Raw genomic sequence first — 19,583 nt, forward strand, 5'->3', positions numbered from 1 at the left:
CAAACCATTTTTTCCCACACAACCAATTATTCTAAACTAAATATAACTTACCCAGTTATCCAAAAGAAAGTCAGTCTAGAAAATAAGGATGCTCTTATGAGTGGACAGTTATCCTGGAAAACAAAAAAAAAAAAATATTTAGATTACAAGAATAATGCATATTCATATATTCATTATAAATTTCAATAGAATAAACAACTAAAAAACAAAATCTAACAGTTTACTTTTTTTTTTTTTTTTTTTTTTTTTTTTAATGGTTTCTGTAGTTAAGCAGTTCCATGGGAAGATTTGGTATTGAGACCACATTATAACATAGATAAGGAGTTTATTAAAAACAAGCAATTAAAACCCAACAAGTTTCATACGTTGTAAGACTTACACCATCAGGAGTAGTGGTACATGAAAGTTTTACACAACAAAAAGTCTATTAATTACATATATTACATGTTTTTTGATAGCTTCAAAACTTAAATATAATTGATAAACCAGAATACAAATGATTATTTACTGTAATGCATATTGGAACATTGCTAATTGTTGCTATCACACATGCTATATCCTAGGTCTGTGGCAGTTAAAGTTTTGGTGAAAGCAGACCATACTTGATGAAAAATTAAGCCTAGATTTTTATTACATTATGTAGGGATCTTAAGCATTTGTGAAGGCTTCTTCAAATTTTCTTGTAAAATAGTTATCAATATATGCCATTTTTGTTTGCAACAAACAAAAATGGCATATATTACAGAGTACTTTATGGCCAGTAGTGATTGTGTAGAATGCCAGGTCTGATTTATGCTTTTTTTTTTTGACATCTTGTGTTCAGACATACAGATTTCTCCTGACCTTCCTGTGTGGCCTACATAACAAATGCCACAAGAGCAAAGAATCTCACAGGCACCTGGGTTTTTCATGGGGTGATGTGGAGGTTTTGATGGATGTAGATATCTTGATATTTTTTTTTTATAAAAGATAAAAAAAGCTACTTTTATGTTGTACTCGTGGAGCAATGCAGCCACTTTGACATTCTTGATGTAAGGCAGCATGATTGCATTCTTGAAATCTTGTTTTAAGTAAGGAAGTTGCAGGAGATGTATTAAGAATTTTTCTGATAGTCATGGGTTCAAAATTATCAAGTACAAGGTTCTGTTTCTGGTAGTGCAGTTCTTCCTTCCTTCCTTTTAAATGACATGTTTGATATATTATATGTCCTGTCTCATAAAGTTTTAATTATGCCTATCTTTTGCAATGGATGGTGGTGTGAAGCAGCATTTAAAATCTTCCCCTTGTGGTAGGTTTTCTGTATACAGATAAGGATAACAAGGAAAGGTAATTTTTTTGTGCTGTTTTAGTTCAAGTGTGAATTTTATACTGGGATGCAAGTTGTTCAGATAATCTTTGAAAGCAATCGAACTCATCCACCATTCCTGACCAAATGATGAAAATATCATCGACATAACGTAAACAAATTTTTGGTTTCTTCCGATAAGTTTTTAATGCATTAGTTTTGAAATTTTCCATAAACAGGTTGGCTAAGGCTGGAGAAGGGGGGGGGGGGGGGGAGACTCATGGCAAGTTCTTTTTGTTCCCCATATTTGTCTTGAAATATGAAAAAGTTTTCCATGCAGTGTTTAAATAGTCCTACAGTGTCTGGTAGGAAAAGATTTACAAGTAGATCCACTGTCATTTCTGGGTACATTGGTAAAGAGATTGACTAATTGACTACACTGAAACTTCCCAGGATGTCTGAAGGGTCTATATTTATATCTTTTACATTTTCAATCAAATGTAAACTATTCTTTATAAACAATTCTGCTTTTTCTATGTGTGGTGATATCAGATTTAACAGATATTTCGCCATTTTTGTGCGTTAAATTCTTGGGACCAATGGATGTTTTGATGATAAAGATTTTTTAAATTTTTCTGGCCAAGTACATAACTTTTTGATCAAGTCATTGATTTTATTATGTTTTATGTATACCATGTGCGATCCTTGTCAAACGATGAATAGGTATTGGGATCTATTAATAGGCTGTTCATTTTTCTTGCATATACATAACTACTATTGTATTTCATATCTTAATTCTTTAAGGGGTATGAATTCTGATTTAGGTAAGTTTCAACATGGTGATTTAGATTTCAGTGATGAGGTTGAAGTTAATATGTGAAACTATGGAAGTCGTTGTGACATGGTCAAAGTGAAATGATTAAGGCAAGTACTGAACATACGTTCAGTAATAACAGAGTTCTTATATTCTGATTTTTTTTTCAACTTATGCTAGACACTCTGGAGTTATGTTGCATTCCTTTTTCATTAGCACTATCTATTTCTTTCTTAATTTTTTTTCACCCTGAAGTTCTTGCTTATTTTCATCTTTTCATCATTTTCATTTACACTAACATTTTGAAGACAATTTACTGTTGTCATTTTTTACTAAGTAATTTAAGGAAATTGCAATGTCACTAGGATATACATTAAAATAAATTTTAATATACTTCAATATTTCGGCAACGTCACGTTGCCATTTTCAAGAAACTTACGAACAAGACACGTGCACGCAGGCACAACAAACAGTAAATGAGGAAGAAGCAGGAAGCCATTATTTCTCCTAAAGTCCTGATGGTGCCCCCTAGCGGGCAATGTTGGTATTCTTGGGCGAATGGGCTGAAGGTCTTCTGATGTAGGTTTCCCAAATTTCAGGCAGTCTCATTCAGCCAAATTTGTTGAGGTTCGGATCAACAAATTTGGCTGCATTCCCGTATTAGTTTATACGGGAATGAATGAAGTGGAGGTGAATAGTCTATTACAGAACCTTAATGTGAATACATCTGTGGGACTGGATGGTATACCAGCACAGGTCTTGCGTGAAGCGGCTAAAGAATAATCAGTGCCCTTGACCATGTTGTTTAATATGAGACTCGGGTCTGGTTTAGCCCCAAAGGTGTGGAAAGAGGGGTAAATAGTTCCACTGCATAAAGAAGGATCCAAGACTACGGTTGCAAATTACCGACCGATCAGCATATCAGGAGTCATTGGCAAGGTCTTGAAGAAAGTAGTCAAGGGAAAAATACAGGAATGGATTGATGAAAATGAGATACTGTATGGGGGGGGGGGACGGCATGGCTTTGTGAAGGGTAGATCATGCCTCAGTAACTTGCTCAAGATTTATAACACTGTGACGGCTGAACTGGATAAGGGTAATGGGTTTACAGTGATACTGCTGGACCTGGCAAAGGCATTTGACAGGATACCACATGGAATTCTAATCCGTAAACTACAACATATGGGAATGTATATAGGGATGTTGAGATGGATAGGTGGTTGATTGATGGAGAGATATCAAAGAGTAGTTTATTCAGGAGTAGAGTCCAAAAGGTGGCCTGTGACTAGTGGCATGCCACAGGGTTCTGTTTTTAGACCACTGCTGTTTAATTTGTTCATTAATGATACAGGGAAGGATCTAAGAGGAACAGTTCATTTGTTCGCTGATGATGCAAAGTTGGGTAGGGCAATAGTGAATGCAGAAGATGTCAAAATCTTGCAGGATGACTTGGATAGATTGGAGTTCTGGGCTAAGGAGAATGGATGTCAATTTAATGTGACAAAATGTAAGGTTATGCATTTTGAGGTGAAAAGATTAGCAGCAGTATACCACATTGGTGGAACTGTACTCCAAGAGATTGATGAGGCCAGGGAGTGTTGGTGGATAGGGAGATGAAGTTTAGAGGGCATATTGCAAAAGTTGCTAAATCAGCTCATCAACTCACTTGGTTGTTGAAAAATACCTTGACGAGTAGAGATAAGCAAGTTATTGTATCTCTGTACCGAGCCTTAATAAGACCTCATCTCGACTAATGTGCCCAGATTTGGTCACCTAGGTTCCTTCTTGATGGGGAGGAAGTGGAGGGGATCCAGAGGTGAGTGACTAAGATGATAGCAGGTCTATGGAATGAACCATGCGAGAACACGTTGAAGATTTGTGGGTTGCAGAAATTAGTTGATAGTCGGAAAAGGGGAGATATGATTGAGACATTCAAATTGCTATAGGATTAACTCAGAGGATATTTTTGAGATACTGTGAGAATGCTGTATAGTTGTGTGGACATGATGTTTAGGGCCTCCCTCGATGAGTCTAAGTACTCACTGGAGCCGCCCATAATAATAATAATAATTCTCTAAGAGTACAAGCTGACTTATTTGTCAGGAACTTTTGATATGTAACTTCCTGAGTCCACCATGGAGTTCTCATTTTTCTATCCTTGCAGACAACCTCACCACATGCCTCTCTGGCAGAATCAAGCTTTTCTTCAAGGCTTGCCACTGAGTCGCTAAAGTTTGGTTCCTGTTCTTAAACTCTTTCATTTTTTATTCAATAATCTTTGTGTATTTTATTCTACAGTTCACATCTGAGAGCTGCTAAACTTTTATTCGCTTCAAAACTTTCTTACATGTTATTCTTTTCAATATTAAATTCAATTTTATCCTGCTCAAGACTAAATAGTGATCATTTCTAATTTCAAATCCTCTGTACACTCTGGTTTCCTGCACCACAGAGAAAACATCACTATCAACAATAACATAGTCAATGAGACTTTTCTTATTCCTTGCCTCTTCTCTCCATGTGAATTTATGTGCAATTTTTATATTGGAACATGGTGTTAGTAATAACCAGTCAATGTCCTGAGCAGAAATCCAACAGGTATTTGCCATTATTATTAGCTTTACTCTTTTGTCCAAATTTTCCCAAAATATTTTTGTATGTCTGACAGTCATTTCCTACTCTGCTATTTAGATCCCCAACAAGGACTAATTTTTCCTTTTTCATTGTGTCAGTTGCTTTTTCTAAAGCATCAATTCTGTGGGACCATAGGCACAAATAAGTCTCATTTTCCAGTTCCCCATTCTCATATTTGCCCACATCACTCTACTTGAGACTGCCCGCCATTCAAGAAGATTAGCCTTGTATTTAAATGTTGAATACAATGGCTACTCCTTTTCCTTGATTTTCATTGCCTGAATATAACATTTTGTATTTATTGCTCAGAAAGATCTCACCAGTTTTTGTCTTTTTTGTTTCAGTCACCCTTATTATGTCGATCTGGTACTTATCTAATTCCTCAGCTAGCTCCATTTCTTTGCCATTCAGGCTTTTTATGTTGATAGTACCGATCTTTAACTCTGGTGATGTTGAGTTGGAGTGTTTTTTTCATGTTTGTTCCAGTAGCTGTCTTTTCGCTGTTCACCCTGGTTCCCTGGTGAAAACGGGCCTTTGTTTAACTGGGCGACGTCCCAGCCAGCATGAAATTTTGTCATGTTGTACCATCATTTTGCAATTTGATTTAAGCCAATAAGAATTACAATTTGGTTGGCTAAATCCCAAATTGCCAGCCCATCCTCGTTCGTTCGGTATCCAGGTAGATACCTAACAGGATGCACGACGAGGAGGTGAGGATTGGACATTAGATCAGAAGCCCTGGTCGGTTCTCCACATTCCGTTAAAGGCTATGTGGAGGTCTCCTCTCAGTTATAGAACTTTAACCCTTAAGCCACCGCACAGACACCATTTATCATATTTTCACCCAATTTAACATCACTGCACTCTTCCAAGATTTACATGTTGTAATTTACAATCCAATAGTTTCTTTTGTCTTCATCAAGCTTTTTTAATATAATAATTTTTATTTGACATAATCCAGAAATCCTACTCTAAAGACCATACAAGGCTCTTTTTCAAGCCACTTTGGGGATCCAATAAGCAAGGTAATGATCTCACATTGAGTTATCAAGGTTCATCTCCCACCTAAAGAAAATAACTGTAGAATAACACATATGCCACAGTTAACTTTTTTATTATGTAGATATTTCATCTTATTACATAACACATTAGACATCAGTACAGTTATCAAAAAATAGAAATTGAATTCTAAGACCAGTAGCATGCATGCTTAAATTAGAATCTCTTTACGTATACAGTCGCATGTTTGTGGATTAAACCTAATGAGCTAAAGTTAAAACTAATTAAATTAAAATACAACAGATAAATTTATTTAATACAATTGAAGATAACAATTTCCCTCCTTGAGGATAAACTTTTGGAATAGTGAGACAGTCATTCTGATTAAGATTAAGTCTACTAAGTAAGGCTTCAGCAAATGTTCATGTTTATATATGGATCTATGTAGCAGCTTAGCATTTTGCCATTGGATCCTGTGGTTTTAGCATTTTCGATTCCATCATGTTGTGCAAGGCCAGACGGATGTGTTCTTGATGCCAAGAGATGTTTATTTATAGATCTTCCTGTTTGTCCAGAGTAACATAAACATGGTACTTTGTATATGCCAGGTAGTATTACTGGTGAGAGTGTCTTTTTGAGAAGGTAGCAAGTTGTGAATTTGGTTAATGGGTTTATATGTAGCAATGAGCTGATATATATATATATATATATATATATATATATATATATATATATATATATATATATTCATAATTTTTGCCACACATTTGGAGATGCATTTAATATATAGTATAGGAGTCTTGTGGACTTCTTGTCAAGTTGATTTGTAGGAGATTGGTTAATTTTTTTTTTTTTTTTTTTTTTTTTGGGAGGGGGGAGGGGTTATTGTTGGATTATATCCATTTAGTAAGGCTGTTTCTTTGATATTTTCCAGTGCTTGTTTCAGAGATTCTTCAGAGGAAGAAATCTTGTGTGTTCTGGATATAAAGATTTTATGATGCCATATTTTTGAGATGGATGGTGAGCTGATGTATTGTGGATATAACCTGAAAAGTTGATTTTCAGTAGACAGAGGTGAAAATGGATCCATCTTGTTTACAGTGGATGTGTACATCAAGGAAGGAAATACCTTTTGATGATTCTTTTTTCTAGTGTGAATTTGATACGAGAATGTAGGGTGTTTATTTATTTTTTAGAAATGAGTAGAGTTCTGGTTCTATGCAACTCCAAACTCCAAAGACAGCATCAAAATACCATAGCTAAATTGTTGGTTTTAAGTCAAGAGCGAAAATTCTTTCTTCTAGGTGTTCAAGAAAAAAGTGGGATAAGTTAGGTGAAAAGGGTGAGCACATTGCTGCTAAGAAACAGTAGACGTGCTATCTGATACAACACTACTGTGATTTAAATATTTTTGCCTAAAAATCTTGATTTAATGGAAAAGCTATAATGGAGTTTCCATAGATCAGTTAGTATCGATGATGACCTTCAGCTGGAAAGTCCTGGGTTGGAATCCTGTCTAAGATGTGAAGAGCCTTTCCAGGATTTTAAATAAAAAGCAAGGTCTCACTCAATGACTCAATGTACCTGGAGTTTTTCTTCCAGAAACGGTTTCTGCATCCCACAGAAAAAGCAGACTGGCATGAAGAACACACAGTTTACAGACACAGCAGACAGGGTTCGCAGCCCAGTAACATGGGTTTCTAAAACATGTTACTATGATACAACAGGCTACTGAGCTTAACATGAGAGTGATGGTAGAATTTTACAATTATGACCTCCATGGAGGTGAAAATACTTATCACAAGAAGCTAATCTAGGTTCCATACTGCTGACTATATAGCTACTTCATGCTCTGGACTTTCCCACTATCTTGGGTACTATTCCTCTCCTCCAACACCTCATGCACAAACCACTCACTTCCTTGTTCATCTTTTCCTTGTGCAACTGCCAGTGCATCCACTTTCTCTCTCTAATAAAATTTAAAGCAGGATGAGTCTTAAAATCTTAGGGAATGCGATGCACAACTTAGTTTCATTCACCAGTCTGATTGGCCAAGTAGATAACACCAACCAAAAGGTTATAGGTTGGAATTTCATTATGGCATCGATGTTTGTGAATGTCTTCAGTGATAGAAGATTTTGCATCACCATCTTAGAGGCCTTAAGTGGCATGGAAAAGTTCTGTGTCTGGTCAAGTGAACATTTCCAGATCATCTTGCATGCTGTCTACCCACAGTATTAATATATCTTATGTATATTTAGTTACAGGAATTAGTTGGCTGCTATTGTTCCCCAAGAAAAGCCATCCAAATTCATTTGTGGTGGTATAGTACTAGGCATGGATAATAAATGGATGCAGTCTTTATATTTCACCTAGATACTAGTTATCTTTCAGTAGTTTGAGTATTCTACATTAGATGAGCAGGGTGCACTGTAAACTGCAAAATTCTTTCATTACATATAGCCTAATCAAGTAACCCTTGATGCAAAGAACATGATTAAGTTTTTATTTTTTTTTAAAAAAGTATAAAATATTTTGCACAACATGATGGCCTACCTCTGATACATGCAATGCTTGTGGTTCTGCAAATCCAGATAAGATCAGCTGAAAGACAACTAACACAGAAATAGCACTTTTGATCACCCGAGCATCTGTTTCTTCAATGGGGGTCTAACAGAGGAATAAAACATGAGTGCAAAAAATATTAACCATTCAACATTATCTAATAAATTTGATTGTATTCAAAAACTAGAAACACAATAAAAAAGTGTCCCCCACTTGTTTTGTTAAACTCAATTTAACTCCCATGATTTTTCAAAATGAAAATCCTTGACAAATTTCACATTGGATGATACAAAAAAAAAAAAAAAAATTCTTTTCTCTTTCCCTAATCACCGAAACTTCATACTTATCTTTGCCTTCTATATTCACAACTGTTTAGTCTTCAGGTTTGTTCATTTGTTTATATTAAATAATTTTTCTTCTTCTTCCTCATTTGTCAGATGACAGGTTGATCTGGTTCTCTCTCTAACCATTTCTGTCATCTCTCTGAAGTTCAATAATTGTGACCTTTCCTTCAAAGATTGTAGCCAAGTCCTTTCTGGTCTACCTCTTGATTGTTTTTCCTCCGATGATTCCATTCAAGACTATATTTGGTAATCTTTGAAAGGACATTCTATGGAGGTGTCCAAACCATCTTAATTGCCGTTTAAGAATTACAGCTATGATATCTTCTCTATAGTTTAATTCATGTTTGATTTACTCATTTGCTTTGTGTTCTGACCAGTGAGTCTTATTTTTCTTTAAGCATTTCATTTCAAATGCTCCGATTTTCTGTATTTCTTTCTGATTGAGCGTCCAAGTCTCAGCTCCACATGTTGTTGTGGATATAATAATGGTTTTATAGAGTTTTCATTTGAGGCTTTTTGAAATGCTGTTATTTTTCCATATTTTAATTTATTCCTATGAGACCATCCTTTGTTAAGTCTGTATTGTACTGTTTGTGTTGTGAGTAATGAAATTGCCAAGATATGCAAGTGCTATACTTGTTCAAGTAAGTGATTTTCTAATTTTTTTCTCATCTCTTCTTATTTTCACTGTTTCCGTTTTGCACTCTTCATTTAAAATTTTTATTGTTTTTTTTCTAATTGTTCTTTAGATTCTGCAAGAATAATATCATCTGCATATTTAATGTGGTTGATATTCGAGCCATTTATTTGTAAGGCTGGTTCTTCAACAATGGATTTGCACATCTCTTTGAGATAGGAAAAATTTGGTGAGAGCAACCCTGCATGACTTTTTTCTACTTTGAATTTGATTTTATTAAATTTGACAGTTGCTTTAACATCTTTATAATAATTCGTACTAAAGGTTTGTAGTTCTGAATTTAACATATATATTTTAAGATATTTATTATTTTGTTCTTATCAATGGAATCAAATGCTTGTTTGAAGTCAAAACTGCAATAGTAGTATATAGGGAAAAGTAAGCCCAGTACTTTTTCAGCCAGGCTATTAACTATAAAAATATGGGCCATAGTAGACCTTCCAAATTTCTTTTGCTACGACTATCTCTCTCTCTGTGTACACACACACACACACACACACGCACTTTTCAACTCTACTTCAGTGATTCAAAGCAATAACTGGAAACTTCAATACATCATTCATAAGTATATCAGATGGAGCATCTGCCACCAAAAGAAGATTTTATATATTCATTGTAAATTGTTTTAATTACCTTTTATAGTAAGGCCACTTGACCAAAACAACAGTCATGAATCAATATGGAAAAAAGTGGGTACCAAAACCAATGTCCTTATACTCTTCAAGTGGCAACATGGAGAAAAACCAATTTTCAAAAGAAGACACTTTAAAACCATGTGGGGAATCAACATGTGCTTTGCAAAACAATTTAAATAAGTTTGGCTGCACAAAACTAATGGTCTGGTAGACATTAATGACTAGAGAAACTAGCAATCTATTCAAAAAGGATAAGGATACAATAAGATGATAACCTGGTCAGAAGGCTATAATAACAGACTCAGTCTTCATATGCTTAAACATATGAAGAGTGACCATATGAGATTTGCCAGATGTGTTTCTGTAGCCTATATCAAAAAGGTGGAAGGTTAGTTGAGAAGGACAGCTATAGAATGAAAATAGCAGAATCCATATTGGTGATCACTAACTGATGGTTCTCCAGGTAGTGAAGCTCATTGTCTATCTTTTCCATCACTTTCAAGATTTATTCAAGTGAAGACAAATGGATTAGTTTGATGGTCGACTTATCTTCCTTTTTAGGAATAGATGCTAGTTCTAAAGTATGAGTTTTTAGTACAATGAGGATGCTATTTGGGTTAGGAGATTTATTAATAGCAAGGCTAGTGAGTATGTTTCTGATGGCTTTCTGGCAAAGGATCAGAGGAGACATACTGTGAGTGATTTGTGGAAGAGTGGAAAGATCTATTAACATTTGCCTAGAACATAAAAAATAAATTTGTTACCATTATTATGGCAAGTCAGGATGGGCAGACATATTGGACACTCCTTCACACAGGATTAGATGGAAGAAACTAATGTGCTATTTAGAAGTTGTTGCAGATCAGAAAGATTATTTTTAGAGTAAGCCATGACCATGAAGAATTCTAACTGAAGAAATATAGTTGTATTAATTTGACAAAAAGTTGGGAGACTTATCTTAACACTTTCATGTCAGGGCACTAGTAGCTCATTTGCTGCGAACCTAACCATCTGGCAAAAGGAATGAAATTAATTTCATTCCTGTGCACTGTTAGACATGCCACTTTGTCTAATTAAGAGTTGGAGAAGAATGATGCCAGCAGAACTGTCTTATGTTATGTTACCATTGTTACATCAAGATGAGAGATAAAAACATGGTAGAGCAGTTGTACCCAAGAGCGTTGTGGTGAGAAACCAGAAAGCTTGACTAGTTTCAGCAGGAGGCAAGGTTTGGCCCTTACTAAGTCTACTTTACAATTTTTTTTTTTTTTGCAGTTTTTTTTGTTATGGGATATGTGGTGTAAGCTAGTTTTAAACTCTAAATTGGATGTTTACTACATTTTTAGCTTGTACTTAAGGAAGAAATATCCATCACAACTCTTTAATGGGCTCAAATTAATAGGTTTTCTAGAAAGTCCATAAAGAAATTTGATAAAAATGCCATCATGGTGGCATGTAGCTATTGAAATAGTTATCATTAAATTCTTAATATGTATCCACAGCTGAGTGTACAGAATAATTATGATAGTACTACATGGAAAAAGTTATACCATTATAGTCTGACCACAGAAGGGACAGCTCTGTTGGCAGAGTGCCAAGAAGAGTCAATTTATGTTGAAGGGGAGAAAGAAATAAGGTGACGAATGAATGAATTGGTCAACAACACACGAAATCACGTGCTTTATAGGTAAAATTTTCCAAATGTTATACAAGCAAAATAGTTACCACTTTAAAAACTACAATGATCATAAAAGATAAGTTAATTTTCCAACGTGTAATAATAAACAACTCATCCCACAATATGGATTGATTACCCTATTATTGGAATGGATTCTCCTTCTGTTGACATACACAGAAGTGTCTAAGGGTCTTGTATCTGTGGGCATACTAACTTCTGATCAACAATTTTCCTCTAAATTAATCTGTTATCTGTCAGTATTACAATATTATCAGATCTTACATTTCTGGTCTTTTAAGGCACTTTTTACTGTATCAATCAATTTATATCTTAATCTTCCTCTGGGTCTTTTTCCTGTCAAAGAAAACTTGTTTTGTTAATCTTTCTCTCTCATTCTAATGCAACGACCATTCCACCTGAGATTAGCTCTATTAACACATTCCTGAATGCTTACAATAAAATTTTTTCCTAATATCCTCATTTTTAATGTGATACTGCTATTGATGCCACTGCTCACTCCACTAATCTATCTCAGAACTCTCATATCACAGATTTCCAGTCAAAATTGTTTTATTTCTAACTCAACTCTCAGATCCATAAGCTAAAATCAGTTTAACACAGTCTTCTAAATAGCTAATTTAGTGTTTTAACAAAATTTCTTTCTTACTGTATACAAATATCTTCAGTTTCATAATTTATTTTAACAGTATTAACAACACCAAACAAACTATGTTATAAAAAAGATGTTTATTAACTGGCTTATATTTTGCTGATTTTCAAATCAGCATCTTCAGAGAACAAAGCATCATGCTATAGTTTATATGCAACAATGAGTAAGTGAAACAATTCAAATGATAACAGACAAAAGATCTAGTCCTAATTTAGAATCCTCATAATCATCATCAAATTTTTCATGTAGTACAATCATATCCTGTATACCCTCAAGGGGTATACAGGATATGATAGTAATATATGAAAAATTTACATCATTACTAACTTCCTATCTACAACTTTCCTCCAAATCAGTCTGTTACTTATCTGATAATGTTGGAATCTTGATCTTATATTTCTATCTTTTACAGGGGCACTTTTTACCATATTAATCCATCTAATCTTGGTTTTCCTCTGGGTCGTTTTCCTGCCAACCTGACAGAGAACACTTGTTTTGCTAATCTTTCCTCTCCCATTCTGCTTAAGTGACCATACCACCTTAGATTAGCTCTGTTAACACATTCCTGGATGCTGACAATGTCAAGTTCTTTCCTAATATCCTCGTTTTTAATATGATATTGCCATTCATGCCCCTAATCTTTCTCAGGACTCATATGTGCTGTCTCTAGTCTTTGGTCAAGTGTTTTACTTCTGACCCAGATCCATAAGTTAAAACTGGTTTGAACACTGTTTTGTATACAGCTAATTTAGTGTTCTGACTAATTTCTCTCTTATTGCATATGAATTTATTATTAACTTCCTACCATGCCAGCTTTGTTGATTCTGTTGTCTATTTCCATATTTAATTTACCATCTTCACAAAAAATCTTGCCTAATTAGCTCAAATGTTTTACTTGTTCCACAGGTTCTCCATTCACAATGCAGTTGACATTTTCAATGATTCTGCCTATTTTCATTGCTGACCTTCATACCATATCTATTACAACAGTTATTCAATTTAGTCAGGGAATCTTGCAGACTCGTGGCAGATTTATTTAGAAGTATAACATAGTCTGCATAAAGCAAAGAGCTGACATTAACATCTCCGATTTTGATATCAGGTTTAATACTACTTTCCTTCATAATATGATCCATATAGATAATGAATAACAGAGGGGATAATGTATATTCTTGTCTCAAACCAGATTTAACATTAAACCATCTTCCTGTACTTCATTCAATTCTAACTTTTAACTTACAACTCAAATAAAGACTAAGTACTGCTTGATATAATGCCCCATTGACACCATATAACTGTAGCGTATTGAATAGTTCTCTCTTGGCACCTAGTCATATGCCTTTTCCAAATCGACAAAACTTAAATACAGATCTCTGTTATATTCCCATGCTTTGACTATTTGTCGTAAAGTGAAGATTTGATGGCTTTTTCTACTTCAAGTATGGATATGTATTCCTGACTGTATGCCTGTGGAGTGTTTTTTTACCACTGTGCTATCACTGCTTGTTTCATTTAGCAATTTTTCAAAGCAATTACTCTATACTTCAAGGATAACTTTTTCTCCGGTTTTCATGTCACCTTTATCATCTTTAATTCCTTTTACAACACACTCTTTCCTCCATTTCTGAGCTTCAACAACCTCCAGAATATCTTGCCACCTTCTTGATATTTATTTTCTATGTTCTTACCAAAGTCTTTTGTTTAGCTAGTTTTACACAGTGTTTAGCTTTCTTACATTTGTCTCTGTACTCTCTAAGAGCACAAGCTAACTTATTTGCCAAGAATGTGATATGCTGTCATCATTTTTCTTCACTGCCTCTTTAACTTTCTATGGAGTTCTCATTTTTCTATCCTTACAGACAACTTCACCACATGCTTCTCTGGCTGAATCTCCAAGGTTTGGTTCCTGTTGTCAAACTCATTTTTTCTTCAATCATGTTTGTGTATTTTAATCTACAGTTCACATCTAAGAGCTGCTCAACTTTTATTCACTTTGAAAATTTCTTACATGTTCTTTTCAATATGAAATTCAAATTTAGCATCCTCTAATGTTGTAAAAAAAAGTATTACAGCTATGTAGGAGTTGATCTTAAGATCACAGTCTCCCAAATTTTTGACAAATGGCAACCATATTTAGAAGTTGTTACAGATCAGAAAGATTAGTTTTAGAGTAGAATTCTTCATAGCCATTGCAGCTCTAAAACTAATCTTTCTGATCTGTAACAACTTCTAAATAGCACATTAGTTTTCTTCCATTTAATCCTGTGTGAAGTGGTATCCAAAGCATGGTCCTCGAGTCCTGACTTGATATGTATTTTAAGAACACTATGCACAGAGTCACAGTGATTTGTTCTAATGATACACCTCTTTCCACAGAAATAACAGCACAATGGCCAATGGCTACAATTCCCACAAAACAGATAAAATACTACATAGCCCCATTACTTCTCCCTTCTCTAATAATACACAGGAAAACAAAACATTACTATTCCTGTCAGAGGTATATCAGAAAAGATAGCCACACTACTAATAAAAACACAGCCTTTGTACCAAATGTTAAATGACCAACTCTGATCTGCTCTAAGAATAAACTTCATCCTCTAGCATATCCTGGAGTGTATGAAGTACCTTGTGGCTGACTTGGCCTACCAGGGGCAGACAAGAAGATCTGTTGACATCTGCCTTGGAGAATATAAAAAATACATTAGCTTCAATTATTATGGCAAGTCAGGATAGGCAGATAGACATTGGACACCCCTTCACACAGGATTAGATGGAAGAAAACTAATGCACTATTTAGAAGTTGTTAGACATTAGAAAGATTAGTTTTAAGGTAAGCCATAGCTATGAAGAATTCTCCTAACTGAACAAATATGGTTGCATTAATTTGACAAAAACTTGGGAGACTTATCTTAACACATTCATGTCTGGGTATTAGTAGCTCGCTTGCTGCGGACCTAACCATCTAGCAAAATGAGTGAAATTGCTGGCAATTTTGTTCCTATGCATTGTTAGATATGCCACTTTTCATGGTGGTTTCTTCAACTGTAACTAATTCTGCATGAAAAGGAATGTTCTTTTCAGAATATATATTAAAAAAAACAATAATTACTTTGTGAAATATCTTCATCAGATGAAGAACTGCTTTGTAAATACAATACCCAATTGAAATCATCTCAATTAATCACTACATCTTAAAATCCAAACTTCATCAAATGTGATTTTTTCTTTTTGATAGCAGATCAGGAAACTCATCACTAGAACATGTGCATTTCCCACATATTTCTAGTTATGGCTTTCATATAATTTATTCTTCTTATAGAATATAGAAGGATTCATTTTCAGTTAGGAATCTATAAATTTTTACTCTGTATGTGTATACTATCCAAAACTGGAAGTAGCTGTCCCAATATAGGGAATAAACACACCCTTCCCAACAACCACTATGCTGCAGATGCAAGAAAAACAAGTAGTTTTCTTATATCACTGAATAAGGTACAGAGACATTTACAGTCTGAATTGCATGTCCCCTCCAACAGACACTATGCTGCATAGATGCAAGCAAAACAATTTGTTGTACAGTCAAACAGAGTATCTAACTCAAAACAAATGTCCTAACATTTGTACAAATTTCAATTACATGAAATAAGTGCATTTAAAATTTTCAATGCCATTATGACAGATCAAATGATAAATTCAAATGAAATTCTACTGAAAGTGTTGCAACTAACATGCTGTTAAAACATAGTGTCAATAAGCCCACATGCCAGCCTTATGCGGAAGTGCCACACAAATAAGCGACAATAAAATTCTACTGAAAGAGTTGCAACTAACATGATGTGTAATGAGAAGTCCCATCAGTACAATAAACATGCAAAACACTTCCCAACATGAACATGTTAAGATACTCCTACATAGATGTAGTGGCGTTTTTTTTTTTTTACAACATTGAGTGCAAATTAGGACTTTAGATCTTTTATCTGTTACAACTGGAATTGTTGTTTCGATAACTCATTGTTGCATATTAACTATAACATGCTGCTTTGTGCTCTGAAGATGCTGATTTGAAATTCAGTGAAATAAACATCTTTTTTTTATAAAATAGTCTGGTGTTGTTAATACTGTTAAAATAATAATAATTATTATTATTCAGGCCTCCATGGAGTCAAAAGACTCATTATGGGAGGTCCTTTCTAAGAAACACAAGTCTATCAAGACTCATCGAGGGAGGTCTCCCTCCTAGGAAACACAAAGTCTATCATACCACTCCTTAAATGCATTGACCGTTCTCACACTCTATCAGGCAATGAATGCCATAGTTCAACCACCCTCCATGCAAGAAACCACTCCTCACCCTCTTTCTCACAGTTTCCTTTCGTAACTTCCAGGGATGGCCCCTTGTCATGACTCCTTCCCGCTGTTCAACCAAGCAAAAGAACTCCCCAGTGTCAACCCTGTAACCACCTCTCAACAGTTTAAAAGTCTCAATCATATCACCTCCCCTTCTATCCAAACTCTGCAGTCCACACTCCCTCAGCCAATCCTCATAACTAACACTGTACACTCCTGAGACCATCTTTGTTATCTGCCTTTGTACCCTTTCCACAGTTAATTTATCGCCTTCAAATCCTGGGGACCAGATCTGAGAACAATAGTCGAAGTGTGGTCTGATCAGTCTTATACAATGGAATGATAACTATTTTATCTCTGCAGGTCAGTGTCCTTCTCATTATTGCAGCAATCCTCTGTGTTACCTTCACTACTTTTGCAATATGTCCCCTAAATTTCAGGTTTCTATCAATCATCAACCTCAGATCTCTTGTCTCCCCTACTTCCTCCAGTTTAACTCCTCCCACAGAGTATGCAGCATCCCATCGATGTGTCCCAAACCTCAAGACCTTACATTTTGCTGCATTAAATTGACACCCCCATTCATTTGCCCATCTATCTAGCTTATGAATAAGTTATGAATGACATTCAACACCTAAGCTTGTCTATTGGAATTTATTCAGCTAACTTCCTACCATACCAGCTTTACTAATGTCTATTTCCATGTATAATTTGCCATCTTCATGATTGTTCCTAAATGTTTTATTTGTTCTATATGTTCACCACTCAGGATGATGTTTTTGCTGCTTTTAATTGCTGATTTTCACCAAATTTATTACAATAGTTATTCAATTTAGTCAGGGAAGCTTGCATACTTGTACTGCATTTATTCAGAAGTATAGCATCTGATTAAAGTACAGAGCTAAGATTAACATCACAAATTTTGATATCTGATTTAATATCTATTTAATACATAACATCATCCATATAGATAATAACAGTAGAGTTAATATGAACCTTGTTTGTGCACCCAATTTAACATCAAACCATCTTCCTGTACCTCCTTCAATTCTGACTGCGGACTTACAACTTAAATAGAGACTATGTAATAGTCTCTATTTAATGTCCATTTACAAAATATAACTGCAGCTTTTTGAAGAGCTTTACTCTTGGCACCTTGTCATATGCCTTTTCCAGATCAACAAAACTGAAATACAAATCCTTGTAATATTTCCTATAAAGTGAAAATCTGATCCTGACAACCTTTATTTGGCCTGAATCCAGTGCTTCCCTTCAATGTTCCTTGGCCATTTCTCAAATATACTTTCATAAATCTAACCAGGAACACTCATTAGGGAAATATCTCTAATTCTCACATTGAGTTTCATTTCCCTTTTTATAGATGGGTACCATGAGAGCTGCTCCAATCATCTGAAATTCAACCCTCTGACCAGGCCTTCTGAATTATGCAATGCAGCCACTAAAACTTTTATACTTCTATATTTGAGCATTTCTGGTCAAATTTCATCTACTCCAGCTGCCTTTCCACATTTAAGATTTTCGATTACTTTTTCTACTTCGAATATGGATATGTATTCCTGACTGCATTCCTGTTGAGTTTTCTACCACCATGCTGACACTGCTTGTTTCATTTAGCAGTCTTTCAAAGTAATTACTTCCAGATATCTAGAATATCTTTATCTTCAGTTTTCATGTCACCTTTATCATCTGATTTCTTTTACAGTACTTTTTTCCTCCATTTCTAAGCTTTTTTTTCCAATTGCTTCCAGAATAATTTACCACCTTCCTGGAATATATAACCTGGGCACACAGCAAATTTGAAAAATCCAGATGTTTCAGAGAGTATTCTGTCAGTGGTACAAAGATAAATAATGAAGTAACAAAGTTGATCATCATGACCATTATGAAGGCAATTCCAAGGAGTCCTTAGACTCAGAGGGAGGCCCTAAACGTCATTAATCTTGATAATGATATTGCATTACCCTTAATAGTTGACCGAGTGGTTAGCATACCCACTCTCCAAATCAACAGGCTGTGGGTTCAAATCCCACCTTGAGCATGGATGTTGCGACTGTCTTTAGGTGGGAGGTGAAATCCATTGCCCAATGTGAGACTGCCACCCTACTTAGAAGAGGTCTGAAATGACTTGAAAAAAGTTCCATGTTTGGTCTCTAGAGCAGGGTTTCCAGACTATGTAAAAAATCAATTAAAACATATATATCAAATTGATAAAATACAAAAAGAAAAATCCCTAGCCCAACCGTGGGTACATAATGTATTATAGGTTAGCAAATAACTTTTCATGGGCAGGAGAAAAAAAAAAAAAAAAAAAAAAGTGCTTTGGTTATAACTATTTTTATTGCTGTAAAAGTGTGCAACATGGGAGACAAAGCATAGATCTCATGTTTGCTCATTATGATTTCTAGAATCATGTCTAACAGCAATGGCAAAATTATGAGCATCACTGAAGGTAGCTCCATCTTTCATGGAAAGAAAGGCAAAATCTGAGTGCAAGAACTAACTACTATGCACAGATCTGGTTCTATAGGTTTAAGATGACAGAGAAGAAGAGAGGATCCAAAAGATCACAAGTTGGATCATGGGAAATTAGTTGAGCAGGACCAAAAGATAATCCCAAAGTTTTTAGTATGTGGCCAGTAAAAAGGAAGAATGACTATAATAGGATAATTTTGATGAATGCTGATGGTAAGAAGGTAACTAAAGCAGATAAAATAGTTTGAATTTCTCAGTGTTAACATTAAAAGGGTATATCATCTAGCTGTGCTGTAACAAACGTGAGACTAATGTAGAAATAAAAGGTATATATATGAAGTAGAAGTGTATAGGATATTAGAGAACCCCAATGTGAATATAGCCATGGGATATCAGCTCTTGTATTGCAAGAATGCACT

The 19,583-nt window shown here is 34.9% G+C and overlaps 1 protein-coding gene across 3 annotated transcripts in view; it reads right to left on the minus strand.

The window, feature by feature from the left end:
• The window catches only part of LOC150099945 (ATP-binding cassette sub-family C member 1-like), a 317,694-nt gene that overhangs the window by 264,441 nt on the left and 33,670 nt on the right, over positions 1–19,583 (minus strand). For all 3 annotated transcript variants that reach the window (XM_090403116.1, XM_090403115.1, XM_090403114.1), the window contains exons 5-6: positions 8,289–8,402; positions 52–113 (exon numbers count right to left, since the gene is read on the minus strand). In XM_090403116.1, coding sequence (XP_090259242.1) covers positions 52–113; positions 8,289–8,402 — 176 coding nt within the window. The remainder of the gene's footprint in view (positions 1–51; positions 114–8,288; positions 8,403–19,583) is intronic.

The sequence above is a fragment of the Typopeltis vanoorti genome, chromosome 13, assembly GCF_054136105.1.
Source record: "Typopeltis vanoorti isolate ZY-2024b chromosome 13, IOZ_Tvanoo_1.0, whole genome shotgun sequence".
NCBI classification, from domain to species: domain Eukaryota; kingdom Metazoa; phylum Arthropoda; class Arachnida; order Uropygi; family Thelyphonidae; genus Typopeltis; species Typopeltis vanoorti.